General features: G+C 58.6%; 1 protein-coding gene across 2 annotated transcripts in view; it reads left to right on the forward strand.

The window, feature by feature from the left end:
* The first annotated feature begins 2,986 nt into the window (after window positions 1–2,986).
* CAPN5 (calpain 5) overlaps window positions 2,987–24,699 on the forward strand; it is a 49,227-nt gene continuing 27,514 nt past the window's right edge. Inside the window, exons 1-3 of one of the 2 annotated variants that reach the window (XM_075546324.1) lie at window positions 2,987–3,145; window positions 15,740–15,982; window positions 22,641–22,772. In XM_075546324.1, the coding sequence (XP_075402439.1) occupies window positions 15,818–15,982; window positions 22,641–22,772 (297 nt within the window). In that variant the 5' untranslated portion in view covers window positions 2,987–3,145; window positions 15,740–15,817. Of the gene's footprint in view, window positions 3,146–3,267; window positions 3,287–15,739; window positions 15,983–22,640; window positions 22,773–24,699 lie in introns of those variants that run through there. The other variant, XM_075546325.1, reaches the window with a different exon arrangement.

Here is a 24,699-nt window from a genome sequence, read left to right on the forward strand (position 1 = left end):
AACTTCTTGTGCAGACCCTGCTTTCTGGCTTGTCTTGAAACTGCCCGCCCCTCAAGAGCAAGGCCAGTGCCCATCCTACCCCACCCGGCTGGATGGCCCTGGACGAGGGAGGAAGGGCTCTCTCCAGGACGCCTGCATGTTCTGACCAGCCATAGATACACATCTACCTCAGGGGCTGGGCATGTTTCTATGAAAGGACACCAGTTGATACAGAAGGGACGCTGGTGACTCAGCGGTTAAGTGCTCGACTGCTAATTCATGAGAGAAGGTATGTGGTGTTCTGCTCCATAAAGATTGCAGCCTGGGGAAGCCCAGGGGCCAGTTATACTGAGAGGAGGGATTCTAATAACTGATCCCCCACCCCTTTTCAACTAAATCAACAACTGGTTCGCTGCCCTGATGACCATGTTAGATTAACTGAAAGGTAGCTTATCATTGCACACAGTGAATACTTTAATTAGAACAATAAAAGACGGACACAAAGCTGGACGGTTATAAGAAAACATTTAAAAATATTAATGACAAATATTAACTAATACCTGACAAAAACAATAACACTCGTTTCACTTATTTCCATGTTGCTTCTTGATCAGCATCACTTGCAGCGTTCTTCGCTTTTATCCGGGCATCGTCTGCTGTGTGACTCATCCTGAGCCATTCTCCCCTGTAGGAGAGGATCCTGTTCCTGGAGAGGCAGGCCAATTAGACAACAGTCCTTGTGTCGGATGCATTAGAAATATTATGTTCATCTTTTTAAAAAACCCTTTTTGCTCCTGCCGAACTTACGGCAATTGCTCTGACAATGTTTTCAGCTCTTTGAACACTTTCAGGAATTCCATAATTCCCTCATGAGCTCTCGTAGGAATTTGGGGCATTACACAAAGCTGAGACGAAGGACAGCGTGTCCCCCTCTGGCTTCCTGAAGTAACAATCACAAGGGGGTAAGAGTGTGCTATGTCATCAAAAGTATAGCAAGTTTTATGAAATGAGTAAATCAATATTACAAGCACAGTCCTAAGTTCTTATACCTCCCGGTGGAATGAGAACGTTCAGAAAGCATGAGGAATGTAAATGTGTGATTCCCACACTGGGTGGCCTTAGAAAGAACCCGATTTCTAGGGCCATGTAAACAACCAGTTTGCTGAAGCGGCTGAACCCACCAGTGGTTCCGCTCTGTCCCAGGAAGTCAGCCACAGAGACCCAGTGTAGGAACTCGCTACTATTCAGACTTCACGGGCCAGGGCCTGGGCACAGCCAGCTCACCTCCCCTGACCAAGGTCACACAGCACCACCCCTCTGAGAGACACAGTGGGCCTGAGCACCCACGGGTGGGCTTTTATAGATGGGAATGGATTCTAGATCTGACCCCAGCTCCCCCTTGGAATACACCAACGTGGTCTGCTTCAGAAAGCACTGTGGCCCCCAGCCTCAGGGATGGGTCTTTACTGAGCCCTGTGGCCACCTGCACCTCACTGGTTGGCACACTTTCTGCTGCTCTTGTGTGCTGTTTCCTTGATTTTGACTCCTAGCCACCCTGGAGGACGGAGCATATGGCCCCATAGCATCTCTGAGGCCATTGGTCTGTAGGGAGCAGAATGCCAGGTCAGTGCCCTTGTAGAGTAGCTGGTGGATTTGAACCGCTGATTTTTTGGTTAGTGCAGAGTGTGTAACCACTGAACCACCAGGGTTCCTTATACTTCTGCCAGACGCCCCTTTGGAAGATGAGGAAAACAGCGGTCAGACCTGAGAGATTTCCTCATCAGTGGCCGCCAGAGCAAGGACTAGCCGAGACCCATGTGGCTTCAGCAAGTCTCACTGTCCTTCCAAGACCGAGACCGAGCCTGCGCCCTGGCCTCCAGGAGCTGCTGCGTGGTTGGGAGCCCAGACGCCACCATGAGCCAGAAGGGAGACGGAAGAGGCTCCGTGAGGTGGAAAAGTACTGGACAGCATGGCAGAAAAGGCGGCATTCCAGAGGAGTCTGGTGTATGGATGTCGCTATAGGGAGGTCTGACTGAGAGCACCTGAGATGAGCACAGAGGGCTGGGGGACTATGGCCTGGGGCACAGGCATTGGAGGGGGGTCAGTTACTGGGGCAGCACCCTGGAGCACTGTCCTCTGTATGACATCAAGGCTCCATGTTTGAACACCTGCCTTGACTGGATTGGAGGCTGCCCAGGGACTGCAGTTCCTGGGCGCGTCTTCACATAATGCTGGGCTAAGGTAGAGGGTGAGGCCAGGGCCGAGGGCAGGGCAGTGGCTGAGGGTGACAAAATCATTGGCAGAGGCTGGGGATGGTGGAGGGCAAGCATGAGTGGGCCTGGATTTCTCCTCACATGTGCAGGTAGGGAGTTCTGCCGGTGTGGGCAGGCCAGTGGATGGTCGCTGACCTGCCCGGAGCTTCCCTTGCATGTCTGGACGCCTGAGTTTTCTCTAGCTCTACTCCAAAGTAGCCTTGTGAGGGTGGGGGTGTGTTACAGATCATTTGAGAAACTGAGGCTGGGGGTCTTTCCCAAGGGCATTCTGGCAGCCAAGCCACTGCGCTGAGCCCAAGTTCCAAGTCTGTGGTGTGCTGCCTATCACAGTACAGCATGCGCTGAATGCTCCATCCAGACCCAGGACCAGCTTTCTCCATCTGACAAGGGCCCTCTGTGGCTTCTCTCAGCCTCTCCCCACAGCCTGCTTCCAGAGACTTGGGGGATGGATGTGCACATGGGGACCGAGAGGGGCCGGGTACACTCCTCTCCAGTGCTCCTTCCCCCTCCGAGGGCCCTGTGGTGCTCTTCGCACCAGATGCGCGTGCTCGAAGCTCACTATCCGCGGGGCGACTGACCCCCACCACGCTGGGACTCTCCAGCCGCCTTCCAGCGTGCGTTCCCCGCCCCAGTGGAGACGGGGACAGTGCGCATGCGCAGCACTTCTTACAGGCCACGCCCACTCTAGACCACGCCTCTGGCCCCGAGGGGGAGGAGGCTTCGGGCGGGGCGGGGCGGGGCGGAGCAAATCCCCAGAGCCCGAGCGCGAGCCCCCTGCCCAGGCCAGCGCTGGTTGGATCCCCGGGCGGACTCAGCCGGCTGCGCCCCGCTGGTGCCCTCACCGCGCCCGCGCCCGGCATCCCAGCCCGGCTCGCACCTCTGCGGCGCGGCAGGTAGGCGCGCGCCGCGCGAAGGGAGGCGTGTGAGAGCGCGCGGGTTTGTAGGTGAGGGTGTTGAAGGTGTGTGTACGCGCGCGGGTGCAGCGCGAGCCGGTGTGGGAGGCTGCACCGCCCGCAGCCCGTGGAAGAAGGGAGGTGAGCGCTGGCCCTGAGGCCTGGGGGCGGGGGCGCGAGGATCCGCCAGGACCTCCAGCCCGCGGCCAGGGTCTCATCCTACCTCTCCACGGGGTCGCTCTCTGGGGACCGGAGCCCTGGGATGCGCTGAACACCCGGGGCTTGTTCATCCTCCTCGCCTCTTCCCTTCCTCATTCGCCTTCCCTGCCCCCTGCCCAGCCCTCTGCCTATTTCATCCCACTACTCCTGAGGGTGGGGCCCGACAGAGGCTAGGCCCAGGCTGTGGATCAAACTCAAACTCACTTAGTCGTCAAGACTGCTTCGAGAGTAGAAAGTCTTTCCTTCCATGAGACCGCTAGTGGTTTCGAACCGCAGAACTAGTGGTTAGCCGTTCCGGCACTACAGGCCCAGGCCCTGGCCCTCCCCTGGTCCTCCCAGGTTGGATGAGGATTTTTTTTCCCCTTGGCTGCAGGGCTTGGGGGTGGTGGTGGTGGTCTGTGTGTGTTCTGAGAACAATTTCTGATCTGTCCAGGCTCCAGAGTTGGGGTATGGAAAGAGCAATTTAGGGGTCAGAGATCAAGTGGGACAGGAAGTCTACCCCAAGTTCATCCTGCCTTCATTTCCTCTGGGGATTTAGCTCCTGGCCCCTCCTGGATTCCTTTAGTGGGGCGCAGAGGGGTCAAGTTAGTGGCCCTTTCAGGGACAGCCTGACTCTGAGTCAGAACCCCCTTATTCCACCCCGATATCTGAGAGAGCAGTACAGGGGCAAGGATCCCCTGGACTGCAGCAAGGGAGAAATCTCTGGTAGAAAGCAGGGAGGCCGCCCAGGCCTGCTCCTGGCTTGGGTCCTGCCTGACAGCCCTGAAGGTGAAAATGGGCAGGGTCGGGGCTTCCCATGCTGAGCACCTGCAGGGAGTAAGGTGGGTCCCATTGCTGCTGCTCAAGGCAAGCTGGGTGCTGGGTGGGGTCATTGCCCTGGGCAGCCTTTCTTCCCACAGGAGGCTCAAGGTAGGCACACATGCATGGGAGTGTGGGAAACTCCAAAGGTACACTGATGCTGGACTGGGTGTGTGTGTGGGGGGGGGGGGGCGGGGGACACAGAGAAATTCCCTGGACAGAAGGAAAGGGCTGGGCGCTGTGGGCCCCGGGGAAGCCTGGGGAGAGTCGTGTAGGAATGAACTTAGTGGTAGTTTGGTGGTGGTGGTGTGCTTGCTGAGAGGGGTCTCCCTTGGCTGCTGTGATGGTGGGTTCTTCTAGAAGCAACCTGCTCCACCCTGGACTAGGCTTGGCAGAGCAGAGTGGGCCATATAGGCATGTGGGAGATGGGGGGAAGTGCCGGGGGCCACCCCTGGGGAAAGGGAAAGGTGGGTGAGTACTTCTCTCTGAGGTGGCCTTGGTGGGGTGGAGCAGGTCTGGGGGAAGGCAGTGAGGTTCAGGAAGGCTGGAGGCAATGGGGTCAGTGCACCCCTGAAGCCCCCCTCTCCCCAGGACCCCAGAGACCACTGTAACTTCCATAGCTCCTGCTATCTGCAGGCCCTCTTGGGTGTCCAGGCTTCTTCCTTGTTGAGACAGTTTTATACCTGCCAGTGACCTTGAAGCAGGGAGCTTGCTCTGTGAGCCTCAGTTTCTACCTGTGTGAAATGGGTCTGCTGCTGTTGGGGGTGTGGTTGAGTGGATTCTGACTGGCAGTGACCCTCGCCGACCTGGTAGAACCACCCACAGGGTTTCCCGGGTGGAAATCCTTATGGGAAGGTAATGACCAGGCCTTTCTGCCTTGGGGTTGCTGGTGGTGGTGGGTGGGTTCAATCTGCTGCTCTTTTGGTTCACAGCTGAGCGAGTAACTTTGACGCCAACAAGGCTGCTTGGACGTGGGGGTGGTTAATGCTGCCCCATCAGTCATAGGGAGGCCGGGAGCACAGGAGGCTGGGAGCTGTGCCGACAGTCAAAGTGCCTGGCGGGGAAGGATGTTTGGTCGCTGTTATAATTCCTGGTCGTTACCAGTCACCAGGTCTCACCTGCCCCAGGGGAGAGGAAGGAGGGGCTCACTTTGAAGGAAAGGAAGTAGAAATGATTGCCACGCCTGTCTTCAATAGGTGAGGGAAACTGCTGGCCCTCCCCCGACCACTAACCCCCAAGTGAGGTGTCTGTCTGGCCTCAGCCCTGGAGATTGGCAGCGGCTGGGGTGGTCCAGGGCAGGGTATGAAGGTGGGAGAATGGCTCCACAGTAGCTCAGTTCCCCAGCTGCAGAGCACAGGCCGGAAGCCAGGCCCTCAGCTTAGGCTCCATGCAGCAAGTGGACGCTTGTTGGCTTCTGATATTCTCAGCTCACCCTGAAGCTCTACCCCTGCCCCCCCACCTCAGGCTGTTCTCCCTCACCCCTCCCAATCCAACTCCCTTGGTCCCCAAGGCCTTTTTGACCCTTCACATGATACTCCCCCTGTTCATAACATTCAGGGGCCTCTAAGGCCCCCAGCCCTGCCTCCCTTCTGGGCCCTTCCTTTTCCCAGTGCACACGCCCCAGAAACTGCCTGAATCGGACCAAGTTGCCCTCTTGCCTTTGGCCTTGGGCCTTGCCTTACCCAGTTCACACGAAGAGCCAAAGGGGCCAAGTCCCTACTGGTCCCAGCCCGGGAGGTTTTAGCGAGGTCTCTCTCAGGCCTGGACTCGGGAGGCTGTGGAGTGTGAAATAGTCTGAGTTACTTACCCCAGTCACACTGTTGAGAGGATATGTTTCTAGGCCCCCCCCCCCCAGCTTTCTCAGGGGTGGGGGGAGGCATAGGCTGAGGCTGCGGTGGCCGGTCGGTGTGGGCTGTGGCCTTCAGGCACGTGGGCCGCTGTGGAGAAGGCCGGGGCCAGAGCCCTTTGCTGCAACCAAGCTGACCATGGCTGTTTGGGCTTGGCCCTGGGACATGTGCAAGGAGCCTGTGGCCTTGATGGACAGATGAGAGGACCCGCTGACCTGCGTGTCTGCCTGTCCTGCCAGCCCCTGCCCCTACCCCTGCCGTGCCCCAGGCCTGATAGTCATGGGGCTGGTTGGGTGAGGCGGAACCCAAGTGGTCTGCCATTATTAATAGTAAGTGAGGACGTGGCGTGGACCCACTTGGAGCCATTGAAGGTAGAACACTGGTGTGCTCACGAGTGGCTTCCGGGAGTGTGAGAGAGAGTTATCTGTCCTTGGGAACTGTATTAGCTAGCATTCCTGCTTATTAGCTAGCGTTCCTGCTGCTGCTCTAGGAAGTCACCCCAAAGGCAGTGGCTTACAACCAGTGCTGGAGTCGGAAATCTTCCCAAAGCCGGGGATATGTCTTACAGGGCTAAAACCAATGGGTGCACGTGTCTGCGTGCATGGGGAGCAGGGGACCAGCTCTGTCTGAAACCTGCAGGGGAGAATCTTCTTGTCTCTTCCGGCTCCTGGCACCAGTGTTCCTGGTAGCCACGTCACTCCAATCCCTGCCTCCATCTTGACGTCAACGTTCCTGCTTTCAAAGTCATCTCCCTCTTCCTAGGCCTGTCCTGATTGCACGTGGCCCCCACTGCGCCCCCAGAAAAGCCAGGATGATCTCTCCATCTCATGGTCGTCAGCTCCCTCTGCAGACTACCTTTTGCCCTGTAAGAGACTTGGGCCCAGGGATCAGGATGTGGGTCTCCTGGGGGGACTGTGCAGCCCAGTACAGGAACCCACCTAGTGCATTGCAGACGCCTTGCCAGCCCCTTGTGGGTGCCTGCAGCCTGACCCTGCTTCTGTGTGTGGCCGCACCCAGGCCCTGACCCTGACCCCCAGCTTGTAGCTGCGGCATGTGTGGAAGAGGGAATGTACCGTCATGACCCCTAGTGCCCGAGTGATGGGACCCCCCCCTCAGATGTTTGTCCAACAAGCCCTGTGCTGTGTGGGGTCATGGGAGCCTCACACCACTTGTAAGGGGGTGGTCTCAGCGGGAGCCTCCAGGCCAGTCCTGCCTGCAGCAGGGGCCAGCAGGACGGGAGAAGCCTTCGTTTTTCAGGTTTGCTACCAGAGGCAAACCCCATCGTGCCTCCCTGCACCTCAGTCTCTCTCCCCATGTGAGTGAGGATGGGGGTGTGGAAGCGTCCTGAGCTTCTGCCTTCCCCTCAGCCTGGGCCCTGGGAGGAGGGGGCGTCTCAGCTGCCGGGGCAGGCTGTGCACGGAGCCCGGGGCACTGCCCTCTCAGAGTGGGCGCCACTGCGATGTGCCCCAGAGGATGAGCCTGGTCATACCCCGAGCGCCCTTGGCCTGATGCCCTCTGCCTGGGCAACCCCTCAGCCCATCTCAACCCCTCGGCTGGGGCCATGCCACACTGGACCCTGCTTCTCTTGGAGAACCTGACCTCCCAGCCTGTGACCTGGCCCCTTCCTGTCTGACTTTCCGAGGGTCACATCCGACTCCTCCCCTGGCTGAAGTCTGGCCCCGCCTCAGCCTAGCCACGGCAGGGTTTTACACTGGACCCTTTGTCCTCTGCCTCCCTTGTACCCTGCTTCCCACCTTTATCCCAGAATGTCCTCCCCGACACCTTGCCCCTGCGATCTCGATCCTTGAGATCCTGAAGGGAGGCAGTCCTCCCTGCCCCAGCCAAGTGAATCATTCTTCGTGTAGAGGGGCTCTTCCTGTTTGGGGGTGTCTGTTTTAATCCTCTGCCAGGCTGACCCCTCAGGCAGGACCCTGTGTGACTCCTTTACCCCCCTGGCCAGGCCCAGAGCACAGTATGTGAAGGAGGAAGGGGCTCCCCCAGGCTGCTGAGGGGGGTCTCTGGTCAGTTTCCTCCATTTGTCTGGGAGAGTGGGTGCTGGGCCCGCTTCCCTCTCTGAGCCTCTGTGTCCTGCATCCGTAAGTGTACTAGAGCTCATTTCCAAGGGCATGTAGGAGGATCCGGCCTCGGTTTCCCCATCTGAGAAATGGACACGTTTTCAGTGCTTGATTATTGAAGGCAGGTGGTGCCTGGTGCACAGACTGCTCATGGGGGCGAGCTCACTGGACTGGAAAAGAGCCAGTCATCTCTCTCCCACCCATTCAGTGACGAAAACTTGCAGGCCAGAGAGGGCAAGGGCTTGCCTGGTGTCACACGGCACAGTGGGGCAGAGGTGACTGCTGTGACCTAGCAGGTCTCCTTTGGCTGCTGTTTTGCCCTGTGGGGGAGTGAGTGGGCACCTGTGACCTGCAGGTGCCACATGTCCCACCCCTGGCCCTGGGTGGGAGGGAGAACTTCCCTCGCTGGGGCTCCTCCTGCAGCAGGTGGTGCTGGGCTGGGAGACCCTGGCTGGGCACTGGACTTAACAGTGCTCAAGCCTAGATGGGTTGTCCATCCCACTCAGGGAAGCCCCTGCCTCCAGGAGGGGCACCCAGCTCTCAGCTACACCCCCCCCACCTGCCAGATCCGCCCTTTTGGAACTCTACCTCTCTTCTCTGCCCTTTGGCAGAGGGCTCCCAGCTCTGTCCTCCCAGCATCCTCAGCAGCTCCCAATGAGGAACAGCTGTGGGTTCAGGGCCTTGTGACTCAGTCAAGGCCACACAATAAGCCAAACCTGAGGGGGGCTTGCCCTTCACTTATGCTGCCAGGACACAACAACCCTCACCCTCCAGGACCAGCTCGGGACCCTGCTCCTGAGACCTGCCTGGCCCACCCTGCCAGCCCTGCTGGCAGGAGGGTGTCTTGGTTGGCTTTCTCTGTTAGTTGACCGCAGCTGGGTGGAGAATAATTGGACACAGAAATGATAAGGGAAAGGGAGGGGAGGGAAGGAGACAGACAGGATTTCCCAGCCCCGGTGCCAGCCTGCCTGGCGTTGTTTGCAGTGACTCACTGGGGCTGGACTCAGCCTGGGCTCTGGAGCTGGGAGCCCAGTGGCCAGGCCTTGCCAGAATCCTAGAGTGTAACCATGGTCTAGCTCCACCCTAAACTGCCCCCCACCCCCACCCAAGCTATCCTACCCCACCTCCGTCCCATGCTCTCTTCCAGTCCACTATGAAGTCTGTGGGAGAAAGGCCTGGAGGTGCACATACACCCACAGTACGGACCCTGACGGGTACCGGTGCACATATTATGAAGAGGGTGGCCTGTGGGGCAGGAGGAGGATGGTGTATGGGACCAAACCAAACCACTGCCGTTGCGTTGATTCTGTCTCCTAGAGACCCTATAGGAAAGAACAGCACTTCCCCTGTGGGCTTCTGAGACTGTCATTCTTTACAAATGGAGAAAGCCTCATCTTTCTCCCTCAGAGCGGCTGGTGGTTTCGAACTCCTGACCTCGCAGTCAGTCATCCAACTCGTAACCTACTGTGTTAATGGGGCTCCTTGGGGTCTTGGGTAAAAGGCATTAAATACTGTGTAGCAGTGGAACACCAGCATAACCACCAGTTGCCCTTTCCAGCCCCTTCACTTGGGTTCTGGTCTTCCAGGTCCGGACAGGCCATGCATGCCCGAGGGTCCCTGTGTCAGCCTCTCCCTGGTATCTGATCTTGGGTCTGGAGCCCTTACCTTGAGGCTAAAGGTACCCTCCCCACCCCCGCCTCACCGCAGTCTGCCACGCCAGCCTGCAGAGCTGGTTCTGCCAGCTTCTGGTCCCCCTCCAGCTGTGGCCCAGTGTTTGCCACTGCTCTGGCAGTGCTCACTTTGTGGCTGCACCTGTGCTGGGCTCTCCCCTCCCCAAGCCCAGTTGGCCCTGGTCACCACCAGCTGAGTCCCACTTAGCCTTCAAGAGGGCTCGGGGTCATGTTGAAGTCTTATCTGTGCCCATCCCCTCCTCCCGAGGTCAGCTCACCTGCGGCCTCCTGGGAGCGCTGTCCACTGTGTGGATTAGTTCCCTGTCTGCCTATCACTGCAGACCTCCTCTCTGGGGGCCGCCCCCCTCCCTGCCAGCTCAGAGCCAGTCCAGGTGTAGGCAAAGATGATCACGGTGGGATTGGCCATGCCTCTGAGTTTAAAGATGTACCTGATGCCCCCTATGGTGCAGGGGGTGCTGTTGCCTGGAGGCCCCCCCCAGGCATGGGGGAGGAGGGAGAAGGGCATCTGGTGCCTTTAGGTGGCACAGGATGATACCCACCCTCTCACACCTGTGTTGTGGCTGTGGGGGGACACGGAAGGGACCCCCCACCAGAAAGCATTCCCACATTTCCCTTTCTCCCTCACAGCCTGTGGGCCTCCAGGGGCCCTTGTACACAGCCCTAGAATGTCCTCCACACCCACCACTCGCTGGAGCCCTGCACTCCCCAGCCCAGTGTACTTGGGTGTCCCCTCTGCCCTGAATGGGGTGTTTGCAGTCGGGTGGCCTCGTCCTGCACTCTGTTGGGTCCCACAGCTGTCTGCCAACCCTGCCCTGTTCATGAATGTCTCCCTTCCTAGAGCTTGCTGATGCCCCTGTTGAAGCTGACTCACTGCGGCCCCATGTGACCCTGTGGCCTGCCTTTGGGACTTTCTTGACTCTAATCTCTTGGGAGCAGACAGATAGGTTTTTTTTTTCTTTCTCTCCAATGGAGCCCCTGGCGTGTTTGAACCACCAACCCTTTGAGTCGGAACTGTCGTGCCACCACGGGTCAGCTGGCAGTGTGAGCCCGCCCGTTTGGCTGCTGTTCTTTGGGTGGCCTCGTCTGCTCCTGGCTCTCGGTGTGCTGGCTCTGAGCACCTCGGGGGCTGCATCAAGGAGCCCTGGTGGTGCAGTGGATTGGACGTTGGACTGTTCCGAAAGGTTAGGAGTTCAAGTCCACCAGTCACTCCCAAAGAGGAAGATAAGGCTTTCTGCCCCGGTGAAGAAGTACAGCATCGGGGACCCGCTGGGGCTGTTCTACCTTGTCTTCAGGATCCCTGTGAGTCGGAATCGACTTGATGGCACTGAGTTTGGCTTTATGAGTTCAGGTGCTGTAGTTGGACTCCAGTGCCCAGGCAGGTGTCCCAGTTTATCAAGGAGACCCTAAGTTTACAGGGCTAAAGTGACCTGCAGTTGGCCTTACTGGAGGGGTCCAGACTGTACCAACTGACTCTGCTAGATGGGGTGACACCAGAATGGCCCAGGGTCCCAAGCTGTGGCAGGTGAGCCGTGCTGTGGGGAGGGCCCAACGGGGCAGTGGTGTCACGAGGGCTGCCAGGCGTCACCCTTCACCCAGTGTGGTACTTGGCACACCCCCTCTGGTCACATCCAGCCAAGGTGTGAGCAGGTGGGTGGGGCACCTGCCATTGGCTAGAGAGGCGAATCTGTCTGGCTAGTGAGAGGGCGGAGCTCCAGAGGGAGCGGGAAGGGACAAAATGCAGGTTTGATGGGCCCCGAATGGGGCGAGACCACCAGCCCAGGGTATTAGGAGGGGGTGTGAAATCAACCCTAGTGACACCCCTGGTGACCTGCCTGCCACACTCAGCTCTGGAACCCCGTTCCTGGGCTCCTGCCCCAGCAGCACCCTCCTCTCAGGGCTGGGTGTGATACTGAGGTCCCCACCCAACTGCCAGTAACAAGTTGTTTTTCTAAATGAACTTCCTTTCTCCCCAAGTCCTTGAAGGAAGCCCTGCATCTCCTGTAAATAAAGAGGCAGAGCCAGTTCGACTCGCAGCGACCCTGTAGGATAGGGTAGAACTGTCTGAATTTCTGAGACTGTTTGCAGGATCAACAGGTCCGAGGAGCAGCTGGTTGTTTCGAACTACTGACCTGCAAGTCTCAGCATAGCGTGCAACCCCGAGGCCACCAGCCCTCCACAGGTCACCGGAAGGACCTTCCAAATAAAACGCAACAAAGAGGCATTTGATTCAAGCCAGATGGGGCTGCCGGCATCCCGGGAGCCGGGCCTGCTTCTCCTTCGCATAATTGGAGGTGACCCAAACCAGACAGCGCTCGAGGCAGGCTGGGCCTGACGGGGCCTTCTCTAAGGAGAAGTGAAGGGTTCGTAATTGACAAGGCTTTTGTATGATATTTACTATAAAACAGAAAAACTCAAACCCATTTCTTGTCCACAAGTCAAATTTGACTCCTAGTGCTCTTAAAGGGCATAGATGAACTGCCCCATACTCTGTCCAAGGCCTTAAGTGACCTTGGTGGCATAGTGGGTTACAGGTGAGGCTGCTGACCTCAAATGGTGGCTAGTTTAAGTCTGTCAGCTGCTTCCTGGGAGAATAAAGAGCTACAGCCTGAGAGAGCTACAGCCTGAGAGACCTACAGGGACAGTTCAGCTCTGCCCAATAGGACTACACTGTGAGTCTGTGTTCTGTGCTGTGGTCGTCCCAGGATGACCCCAGGACTCCCGTCTGGGGAAGGCCTCCCTGGGGTGGTACAGAAGTCTGTAGACTCGGGGTCCAGCTCTGGCCTTGGGATGGGCGCTTCCATCTTGCCATCTACAAGAGGAGTGTAAAAACTGCCCCTGCTGCTTCTCCTGGGGTGGCTGTCCCTGTCCAGGGAGGATGCGCCGGGCAGCCCCCTTCTCCCCCGCAGCCGCGCAGTGTGGCCCTTATCTGCCCGTGTGCAGCTGCACCAGTCCGCACGCCCACACTACCCCCCCAGGGCACAGCCCCTTGGGGCGCCAGGACAGACAGCTTCCCTGGGGCAGGGCCCGGACCAAATACCACTTCCTTTCTGTCCCCTGCCACCATGGAGACCCGTGCCATGTGGGACTGCCACTCAGAGGGGAGGCTTGTCCATGTGACGGTGATCACGAGGGCCTCCAACAGGGTGGCTGGAACTGCTCGGGCACAATCGCACAACTGAGAAAGGTGCACTGGGAAAGTCGGCATATGAGGTCAGGAGCCCCAGTGGCAAACACAGGGTGAGCAGTTCAAAGCCACCAGTGGCGCCGAGGGAGAAAGATGGGGCTGTCCTTGTCAAGATACAGAGCCTGGGAGCCCTCAGGAGCGCTTCTTCCCAGTCCTGGAGGGTCACTGTGAGCTGGAATCGGCTTGGTGGCAGGGTCTTATTGGGGGATGTCATACATACCCGTACAACAATTAACCCCAGACCACACACACACTGCCATCGAGCCATTGCCAACTCAGCCACCCCACAGGACCTGGGCGAACCGCCCCTGTGAGTTTCTGTGACTGCAACTCATTGCAAGAACGGAAAGCCTCGTCTCTCCCTCAGAGCAGCAAGTGGTTTCAAACCGCCGACCTGGTGGTTACCTGCCCTGTGCATAACCACTAGGCCACCAGGGCTCCCCCTACAATGCGAAGCAAACATAAAAAGGAATACTTGTCCATGGGCACCCCGAGGCTCAGGGGTGCAGGCCCAAAGTCAGCTCTTACCGACCAGGGACGGGAGGCAGGAGAGCCGCTGGGAAGCTCAGGCTGTCCGGAGGCACCCCGGGGGGCTTGCGCCTGGCCACACACCGCACGCAAAGCTCCGTGATGGTGTTAGGTGGCTGTGGACTGTGCTCCCGAAGAAGGACCTGGGGGCCTGATATCTTCATGCCCTTCCGGACAGAGCCATGGGCGACAGTGCTGGAGGGCTGGCTAAGCTGGAGGTACGGCCCATGCAAAGGCCTGGAGCCCAGAGCCTGGCACAAGTAGGCCAGGGTTGGCCAGCTAACTGGACCAGACCTTGAACCAGAGGGCTCTCAGCCCCCACCTCCCGAGTCCTCATCGCAGGCTGAGCGGCACAGCAGCCCGGCTGCCTCATGGCCTGGAGAGGAGCCCAAACCCTCATCCACCAGCCGGCTGTGTGACCACGGTCAGCACACGCCCCCCCCCTGGGCCCTCCAGGCCCCGAAACACTGCAGCTCTGAGAGCGGATTTCTCGACACTTATTTTCAGTTTCTTGGATCAAATTCTTGCAGCTCAGCTGCTCCCTGTGCTGCCCGAAACCCGTGGTGCTACTGGTGACGTACAGGCTGGCTGTCTGTCTGACTCAGCCCCCTTCTCTTTTCGGCTGAGTTGGGGTGGGGGCCAGGGTGACTGGCCTCCCTGGGCAGAGGGGCAGCCAGAGGGGTTAAGTGGCTGGCCTGAGGAGGCACAGCAGGAAAGGGTTCTGTGTGGATGGGGCAGGGCCAGTGGGAGAGGAAGTGGCCGGGGATGATGACCCAGCACTTGGCCTCCAGCAGTCACCATCCAGCTCCCCTCCCCCCAGTGTCCCCAACACTCTCTGCCCATCCTCACCACCCACCCCTTCCTCCTTCCTGGGAGGCTCAGCCCAGCCAGGGGGTGTCGGGGAGCTGCCCTGTCCAGTGGACACACAGCACACCCCTGGCCCGTGAGGCCAAGGTAGACTCATCCACGTTGTGGGGTGGGGTGGCTGAGTTTAGACTCTGCCCCGGGTGCAGGGAAGATGCCTGCCGTCACTGGGCCTCCCCTCTGCTCTGAGGAACGGCAAGGCGGGGAGCCCGCAGGCAGCTGCACCAGACAAACCTCTGGGAAGGGGCCTGATTGTGACCAGCGTCAGAGAAATGAGGGGTGTCTCTCTCTCTCTCTCTCTCTCTCTCTCTCTCTCTCTCTCTCTCTCTCTCTCTCTCTCTCTCTCTCTCTCGTTGCCTGCCCTGTCCCCAAAGGAGTCCCCTCACCAGTCTGCTCGCCTCTGGCCAGCCACGACGCCATCATCCAGCTCTTGGCACTGTGTCCTTTACATCACAGAGATGAGAGCTGGATGCTCAGAGAGGGTGGGTGACTTGTAGAGTCACACAGCAAGTGAATGGGGTGGCTGGCGTAGGCCCGGGTCAGTCTTGGCCTCTGTTGCTGGGGATCATGGTCTATGCCTCGTCATGGGGGTATGGGTGGGCAAGACTGTCTGCAGGGCCTGTGCAGGACTCCTGAGTCAGTGGGGCAGGAGGCGTTATGTATCTGGAGTCTGTCACATGATGACAGTTTCAGGGCAGGGCCTGTGTCTAGGCTGGGGCCTTGGGGGCTGTGGTGTAGAGGGTCCAAATCTGGAGAGAGGGTATGCGGGGCTCCTGGGGGAGCTAGGTCACAGGGGTTAAGGAGTGATGGGGGCATTTCTGTAGACATGGGGGTGATTTTTGAAGGGTACTGTGCAGAAGGCAGAGTGTGGCGCCGGGGGATGGGGGAGGGGAGGACAGGAACGGGTGACTGAATAGGACAGCTACAGGGTCCTCCAGGGGCAGGCATGGTGCCCACTAGACCAGCGTCTGGAGGGCACATGGACATGCTGCTGTCCCCCTGTTAGCGTTCCATGTGCCCCTAGTGGTGAGCTGCTCAGTCGGCAGCTGATCTGCTCTAGGAAGGCTGGTTCAACAGGGAGGCCAGTGTGGTCCTGGCGGGCTATGCCCAGGACCGTATGCTGGGCCTGCAGGCTGGTGCCACCTGTGGGCATCAAGAACAGGAGGGGAATCCCTGCCCTGCCACATACCAGCTGGGTGCCCCTGAGCAGGCCTCTGCCTGTCTCTGCATCTCCGTTTCTCATCTGTGCAATGGGGGGGAGGGGTGACACCCACTTTTCAGGGGTGCGGGTGGGGAAGGCACACAGGGACTCGCCAGCCTGGTGTCCATGCAAAGCCAGCTGCCGGGCCTCCATCACTGACGAGCTTCTTATCTTCCTGCCCCCCCAGGGAACCCGGGAGCTGCCTACTGCCCACTCAGCCCCTTGGTGCTGGCCTCAGGCTTCCCTCCCCAGGGCAGCGGCCGCCATGTTCTCATGCGTGACGCCCTATGAGGGCCAGAGCTACTCGTCCCTGAAGCGAACCTGCCTGCGCAAGAAGGTGCTCTTTGAGGACCCCCACTTCCCGGCCACAGATGACTCGCTCTATTACAACAGCACCTCCAGGCCCACCGTCAAGTGGAAGAGACCCAAGGTCAGTGTCTGCCCCCTGGAGCTGGAGGATGGGGCGGCCAGGTGGGCAGGGTGTTTTGACCTCTGAATCTGTAAACGGTCAGGTCGTGGTTCACGGAAGTGGGATTTCCATGGAAACACAGCTGCCAGGGACCAAAGTTCCAGCTCTCCAGCCAAGCAAACAGAGCTAATGGCCACTCGGGCTGGGCTGAGCCCGTCCCCACCCTCTGAACCGAGCCGGGCTCGACTTCCTGCCCCATAGTCCCCAAGCCCTGTCGGCACCCAGCAGGCCTGCCACACAGACACGATTTGGTTTATGCCTCTGCAGGGAGGTGGTCCGTGTCCCTTGTCCACCCTGTCCACTCATTGATGCCACTCAGCCCAGGCCTGCCCTTGAACGGCTCCCAGTGAGACATAGTCCCCTGCTGCTGCCAGGTGGGCACTACCACCACCACCTGCCCTCACAGCCAAGGCAGGGCTGTCTGGGCCACTACCAGCCTCGGCATCTCTAGCAGCCCGGTGCCCAGGCAGGTGCTCAGTGAGGAAGACAGTCAAGCAGAGGAGACCTGTGGCAAGATTCTGGAAATAAAAGGCTCAGAGAGGGCAGGAGACCCACCCAGGATCACACAACAAGGGGCCACCCGACCCGGCCAGCCTCCTTCCAGACCCTTGGGTCTAAGCCACACCCAGTGAGGGCTGAGGCCAGGCAGGGCTGTGAGGACATGGAGTCAGAAGGGCAGCCTTCTCCAGTGTCCCCCGCCCTCCCCACACTCAAGGCCACACAAAGGCCCTTTTGAGACTGGCCTCCTCCCCGACCCACTTGACAAAGGAGAAAGAGGAAGGCGTGGGAGAGGGGGGTCCCAAGAGGCAGAAATCTTCTGGCTGGACCCAGAGGCGCCTGGGAGTTCAGGAAAAGCCAGGCAGGGGTCAGAGATGCAGGTGCCGCTCACTGGCCTGAGGTCACAGGCACCAAGCCATCCCTTTGAGGCAGACTTTGAGGACACAGCAGAACTGTTCCCACAGGGTCTCCAGACGGCGGTCTTCACCGAAGTCCCCTCCCCACCAGGGCCTGGTGCTGTATCACCCTGTCTGACCCCTCTGAGGCCTGCACACCTGCACCTGGGTCACGCTGAGCCCCTGCCCACTCTGCCTTTCCTGGCAAACACTGCCCACGCCAGCCCAGAGACCCTGAGAAGCCTGAATGTGTGAGGCCCGCCTCCCTAGGCCCCGGGCCCTGAGGGTCCTCAGGCAGCCTAGCCGCTTCCATGGGACCCCCTTCCACACTTTCCCAGCCCTGGTGTGGAGGATGGGCAGGGGGAAGGGGTCCTGGGCAGTGGTCTCCTGAAGCCTCCCCCTGACCCAGACCCCGCACAGCTTCCTGTCTGCAGGGCCAAGCAGGCACAGGTAGCAGGCTCCCTCCTCTTTGCCCCTTCACACACTCACACACACACATACACACACACGTCAGGGCAAGCATACACACACATACACATTCATATTCACACTCATACACACGTCAGTGTACACACACAGACTCCCATGTCAAGGTACATACACCATCAGCCAGATGAACCTGTGACACACACTTCCTAGGCAGGGCCAGGGCCAGGCAAAACCATGTGATCCCCAGCCAGTGGGAATGGGGACAGTGCACGGGCCGGGTGGGGGGCGGTGGCGGTAGACAGACCTGGGGCCAGGCCTCTCCCTCAGGCCTCTGTCTCCACACCACAGCTCACGCACTAGGTCCCGCTACTAGACAGCTCCCCTGTTTCACACTGTTACTGATTAATCCGCATCGTAAACGGCTGACGGCTGTTGCAGACTCCTCATGGTAATCTTCAGGAAAGTCCACTCCTGACCCTTGCTGTCGCCTTACATTTCGCAGTCGTGTCATGTCCATGACTCATGCTGATCCCAAGCCACGTCTGGGAGGGCAGGGGGCTGAGCAGAGGTTCTTGCCCCATTTTCCTGTGAAGCATGGGGGTCCCGGGGGTGGTCAGGGTCAGGGTCACCGCTGGGTAGTGGGGGCCGAGGGATCAGGATCTACTGTCCCAGGTCCCTGTCCAGATCAAATCTCTCAGCAAGAGGGCAGCTCCCAACCTTGCAGACCGGGGTGCGGGGGCGGGGAGCGGCTGACCTCTCTTCACCACCCTGCTCCCGAGACCCACTTTTGTTGCCCATCTGTAAATGGGAGGAGGAGCTCTTGCCACCAGTTGATCTAGGATTTTGGAGGTTGAAGTGACTTCAGCTGTCAGACCCTCAGGAGACAGGTGACAAGGTTTATTTAGCACTCCTCTCGTCTCCTGTCTGCCCTCTGCCAACTGTGCTGGACCCAGAGCTAGGCAGCCCATCTCTATAGACACTGCATCGGGGACACGCCTTGTCCACCTTGGTCCCCTCCCCAGGGCACCAGCTGTGGGCCCACACCCTCTGTCTCCTTCCCAGGTTCATGGCTGATTCTTCCCAGTTCAGTAAACCTACAGGGACCTCCCTCGGACTTGATCAGGGAGGCCAGAGGGGAAGGGGACTTCCCAGGGGCTAACCGAGGTGGGGGAGTGGCATTCCCAGGCTGTGACCAAGCCCCAGAGGTCCGGAGCTTAGCAGGGAGGGGCCACCCACTGCCTGCACCTGGCACTCTCTCATTTCCCGCCCTTGTTGGCAAGCCTGCATGTCATTTGGGGGGATCCAGGAGGGAACAAGTCATACTGAATGACATGAGTTTGGGGACCTCTCAGAATTTCCCCCAGGGAAGCCTGATTGTCTTGAAGCCCTGTTGGAGTCACCCCCTGCCCCATTCGCACCCCCACAGCCTAGGGCACCCGCGATTTAATATTTGGGTTGGGTACCAATGGAAAGGCTGGTGTTTGAATGCCCCGAGCAGCTCCGAAGAAGAAAGGTGTGACAGTCTGCTTCTTCTGTCATGATGGCAGCCAGGAAGACCCCATGGGGCCTGCTCTAGTCGGTAACACACAGGTGGATGGGCCACGGTTCGGAATCCACTGGATGGCAGCGTGTGTGTGTGTGTGTGTGTGTGTATGTGTGTGTGTAAGAAAGAGAGAGATGCTGAGAAACTGGTAGTTTGCACCTGAGGCTCTGTCCTGCCCAGGAATGACCCCCCCCCCCTTCAGGCGGGTCACAGGTGGTGGTCTCTAGGATGGGGGTTGCTGTGGGAGGAGATGGGGGGCAGGAGGTGGGAGGCCAGTCTTATGGAGAGATAGGACCCGGGCTGGAATGCCTAAGGACCTTTTCCTTCATCCCCGGAGCTGGGCAGAGGTCCTGCTCTGCTTCCCCAGTTGTCCCATGAGGCTGTTGGCTGGCTGGCTGGGTGGAGGTGGGTGGATGAGGAGGGGGCTAGGAGGTGGACCTGCTGCCCGAAGCATTGCAGCATTCCCAGGAGCCCCCAAGCCTTCTTGGCTGGGGAAAGAGGCAGTTCCTGGCAGTGGCTTGCTTCCAGTGGAACTGGTCTAACAGGCTAGGAAGGGGGAGAGGTCAGGGGTGACTGCAGGTGCACAAGGCAGTGCCCCAAGGCATGTTGACCAGAGGAGCGGTCCCCACTCCACCCCTCGGGTGCTGCTGGTTTCTGGGTCGGGCTGCCTGACCCTGTTGGCTACTTCACCCGAACTTCTCTGAGGCCCTGTCTGTAACCCCAGCCACACCCTGTCCCTGACATTGCAGGTGGGCAGCCAGGCCTGTCCCACCCAGTAGCTCATGTGCTGGTGACAGGGGTGGCAGTGGGGTAGAGGGGTGACTCCAAGTATGGGCAATGATGGGAGGAGCGGGGTCCAGAGAAGGGCCAGACCTCAACTGCTAATTTTGAGTGGCTGTCCCTACCCACCAGCCTCCCCACCCACCAGCCTGGCACCTGTACTGGGTCTGGGTTTCCTTGGACTGGGCTAGACATATCGAGGGCTGGGCCAGGGGTCCCAGAGAGGCAGGAAGTTAGAGGGTGGGAGACAGATGGGGCTTTCTACTCCTGAAAACACTGACCATCTCAGACACTCACCGGGCAGTTCCTCCCGGTCCTACAGGGTCGCAGTCAATCAGAACTGCCCGCATGGCAGGGAGCTTGGTCCTGCCTGGGCAGCCCTGTGGCGTGGCCTTAGAAGCAGCCCTGAGAGCCGTGTTCTCCCAAGGGGCAGAGGCAGGTTTGAGTAGGCTTTGAGCTGGCCTGTGGGTTAGGGGGAGGGGAGGGACTGTGGAGACAGGCTGTGCATGGTCGGGCTGTGGCGAATGAGGGGAGTGGGCGTCTTCAGGGATCAGCCCCTGGAATGTGGACAAGCTGCCGAGGGGACTGTCGGATTCAAAGACATTTGTTAAAAAAAGCACCCGTACCCGACAAGCCTGGTGCCCTTTCCTGTGCTGGAGACTCCGTTGAGGGCCTGGGCAGAGACCCCAGCCTCCGTTTCTGAGCTCATCCTGGAGAACACACTGTCCCAGTCCAGCTTGGACTGAAGCCTGGCCAGGAGTGTGGAGGAGGGAGAGCTTCTCCCCAGAAGTGCCCGCGGGGCGCTTGTGGCCACGTGGTGTTAATGGGTTTGGTGGTAGGAGCCAGCGCTCCCTCTGAGCCAGGCCCTGGGCCAAGTGCCCTGCCTCCAGGAACTCCTGGGGAGGGTTGATGCACCCTGCTGGGAAGACTCTTTTCCCTTTCCACTGGGGAGGAAATGGAGCCCAGGAGAGGTAGGAGCCACTGCTATAGTCATTGCTCAGGCTTCCAGTGGATGGAGCTGGAATTCCCGTCCCGACTTCTGACTCTGCCGCCCTCTGCTGGCCACTATCGGCAGGCCCGCAGGTGATCAGCTGGATTGAACCAGCCCCTGCAGACAGGTAGGAGGCCCACTGCCTCCTGCGGTGCTGTGTGGTGGGCCTCAGTTTCCTCTTCTGTAAAAGGAGCACAAACCTTCTTAGGACCACGGAGAGTATTAAATAGGAGGGTGGTATCAGCAGGGTGCTGGTCCCATGGGAGGCACACCCCAGGTGCCACCTCTATTGGAGTGAAGTGAAGATGCTGATGGGACCGGAGGATGTTCCTGGGAGGGCCTGTGCCCCAGCAGAGACGGGCACTCTGGATGCTCTCTGCCATCCCTGCCACCACAGGGATCCAGCTGGCTCCTCTGCCCAGTGGGGGTGGGGGTGCCCTCCGTGAGGGCCCTTTGCAGGCAGTCTCCCCAGCAGGCATGCGGGGGCTCCTGCTATAGATCTGGACATAGTCTCCCGCCTCCTGGAAGTTTAAACAGACTCCTTTGCTCTTTGGCTCTGGCCCAGGGCATGGCATTTTCTGGACTTGGATTCCTCACAGGGTAGGAATTGCCTCTGCGTTTAAGGTGAGAACGCGATTTAGGTGAGGGTGCAGAGAGCTGGCCAGAGTGCAGGTCTCGGAGCTGCTTTGGGCTGAAGGGGAAGCCTCAATTTGTCCCAGTCCCCAGTCCCCCTCAGGAAAACCTCACGGCACCAAGGTGGGCAGCCCGGCCTGAGCCTCAGGGCAGGGCAGGTGGTCCTGATGCCAACCTAGGCTGGCTCATCTGGTGGGTACAGCAAGGGGCTTGCAGAAATTCAGAAGGGCAGGGCCTGAGAGCAGCCTGTTAGGTGAATTCTTTCCCTGGCCGGGTCCTGTGGGGCAGCCCAGGGCTCAGAGGTCTGGAGAGATTTCCTTCCACCCAGGGTCCTCCTGCCTTGTGCCACCTTCTGGCCATGACTGCACACCCATTCCCATGGTAAAATTAGAAAGCGTGTCAGCATTTGCTTGCCCTATGCCTTTGGCCAACGACTGCCCTTCAGTGACTGAACTTCCATCCCCTTCTGTCAACCACGTGGAATAGCATCCCCTGGTGGCACAAAGGCTTAAAGGTTCAGCTGCCGACAGAAGAAAGTTTGGTGGTTCTAACCCACCCACTGGCTCTGAGTGAGAAAGTCGGGATAGAGGTCATTGTGCGATATGTGGATTACATGCCATTATATTAAAGCAATAAAGACCAAGTACTACTACTACCAAAAAAATGACCAAGAAAGAAAGTCGTGATAAAGATTATTGTGTGATATGTGAATTACATTCCACTATATAAAAACAATAAAGACTGAGCCCCTAATAAAATGTAAAAAAAAAAGAAAGAAAAGGATTAGGGCAAAGAATGTGCAGATGTGCTTTATACAATTGATGTATGTATATGTATGGATGGTGATAAGAGTTGTATGAGCCCCTAATAAAATGTTTAAAAAGAATACAGAGTCACTGTACCAAAAAAAAAAAAAAACCAATAAAGACCAAATGCTGCTACCCAAAAAGGAGACCCGATTTAAAACATGAACAGCAATAAAATATTGCAGCCTAGGGAACGGGACAGGGCAGGTTTGACTCCACAGCTCCCAACAGCTCAACTCAGGAGGGTCAAATATAGGTTGAACTAGGACTCAGCTTATCTGCTGCCAGCCTGCTCTTTGTCTCTGTCCCCACTGTGCCCAGCTCCCGCGCCATCTGGGCAGGGGTTCCTCTGGGCTGGCTGGGAGTGGTGCTGGAAATGGGCCCAGCAGGCTCTGTCTATTAATGTTCCTTCCAACCTGTGGCCGGCCAGTGGAGTTCAGTGGTCAGAGAGGGCCACTCAGGCAGGACCTGGGGGAGCTGACTGGCCACGCGGGGTTTGGTGTCCATGTGCGTCCCCTCACACTCCCCTTTGCTTTCCCCACAGGACATCTGCGAGGACCCCCGCCTCTTCGTGGATGGCATCAGCTCCCACGACCTGCACCAGGGCCAGGTGGGCAACTGCTGGTTTGTGGCGGCCTGCTCGTCGCTCGCCTCCCGCGAGTCCCTGTGGCAGAAGGTGAGGCTGGGCTGGGCAGGGGCGTAGGGGGCACGCGCACTCCTCCGCAGTCACTTTGATGGAAGACCGTGATTTTGAGGGGCTGAGAGTCAGAACCGCCTGCCATTCGCGTCGCCCTCCAGTGGCCGCTCAAGGCATCGCAGTTCTTAAACCCAACAGGCAGAGACCCTCCCCTGGGGAGGCTGGTGTGGAGGCTGAAGTCCTTCTTTCTGAAGAATTCTTGGTAGGGATTTCAGGGGAGAGAGAGCTAATGGCAAATATAAACCATTGCCCCTTTCTCATCCCTCCCCTTCCTGCTTTCCGTAGTAAGGCCCTAGGTGCCTGGGTGTCTGAGCCTCGCAGTTGAAGCCCCAAACCCCAGCCTTACCGTTTGATAGCTGTGCGACTTACTTACTTATGCAAGGGAGGAATCAGGATAATCAGGATGTCTCTCTGGGGAGTTGTGAGGTATTGGATCTTGGGTACTGGGCTCATGGCTGTGTCCAATGAGTGGTGCTATGATCAATGTTATGGCTAGATGCCGTGGACCTGTGGCCACGGTTGTGGCTAGGTGCCGCCTAGTCTATTCCAGCTCACAGTGACCCTGTGTATTACAGGACCAAGCACCCCCTCCTTCTCTCTGCCCCTCTGCTTTACCAGGCATGGTGCCCTTGCCCAGGCACTGGTCTCCCCTGATACCATGTCCAGAGCACATGAGATGAAGTCCTGCCTTCCTTGCCTCTTAGGAGCATTCGGGAGTACTTCTTCTGAGACAGCTCTGTGTGTTCTTTTGTCTGTCAGTGGCACTTAGAATCGGCTTTGCCAACACTATAATTCAAATGTCGGTCTCGCCTATTGGATGTCTTTAAGAGGCACAGGAAGCAATTGAGAAAACCATGGCTTGGGTCATGTGCACCTTAGTCCTCAGAGTAACCTTGCTTTTCAGCCCCTTGAAGAGGTCTTGCTTGGGCAGCAGGTTTACCTAATGAAAGGTGTCCTTTGATCTCCTGACTGCTGCTTCCATGCGCTCTGATTGTGGATCCAGGCAAGACGGAATCCTGACAACTTAAGTCTTCTCTCTGTTTGCCCAGGACGTTGCCTCCTGGTCCAGTTGTGAGGATTTTGGTTTCCTTTGCACTGAGTTGATCCATGTGACCCTGCAGATTCTACACAGGCCTATGCCAAGGCATGCTTCAGCCACCAGAGGGAGCTGTGCGCTCAACTGAGCCTGGGACTGTGGGCAGGTGCCCTCCCGTCCTGTCAGACTGACCCCGATGGCCTTCTGGGGAGCGGGAGAGGGGTGCTGTCCACTACAGAGGTTGTAGACCCAGACCTGGTAGCATGAGGCCACAGAGCCCGGACAAACTCAGGGACCGGTGGGACAACCTCACACAAGACTCCAAGGCTGGATCTGGTCAGGCTCACAGCTGTTTTCCAGTATAGGACTGACCCTCACCCTCCAGCCTCCAGTCCACTCTCTGCCCGTTGTAATGCCCTCGGGTCACCAGGTCTCCACACCCAGCAAGGCCTGGGCTCAGTCTGGGGCTGGAGGTGGCCCAGGGGCATCCTCTCTGTGGCCTAGGCGGTCCCCAGACCCTGTCCCCCACCCCCACTCTGTCCCATAATTGCCTGTTTACCTGTGGTCCCTCCTCTAGGGGTGAGTTCCCCACGGGCAGAGCTAACCCAGCTTACATCTTCCCACTGAGCCGAGCAGAAGCCTGGCACATAGAAGGTGCAGGAATGTTCTCGCAATGAAGTCCCACCCCAAACTGCCTGCCCAGCAGCTGCACCCCGACTTTGCTGCCCTGAACCCCCATGAGGCCTCTCCTGGTGGGGCGTGGGGAAGGCCCCCGGCTTGCTGTGGCCCACACATGGGCCGGGCCTCAGGCAGCCCCCCCGTGCAGCGGCCCCCCGTGCAGTAGCCCCTCTGGCTTGTGGCAGGGAGTGC

This window comes from Tenrec ecaudatus, chromosome 4 (assembly GCF_050624435.1).
Source record: "Tenrec ecaudatus isolate mTenEca1 chromosome 4, mTenEca1.hap1, whole genome shotgun sequence".
Classification (NCBI taxonomy): domain Eukaryota; kingdom Metazoa; phylum Chordata; class Mammalia; order Afrosoricida; family Tenrecidae; genus Tenrec; species Tenrec ecaudatus.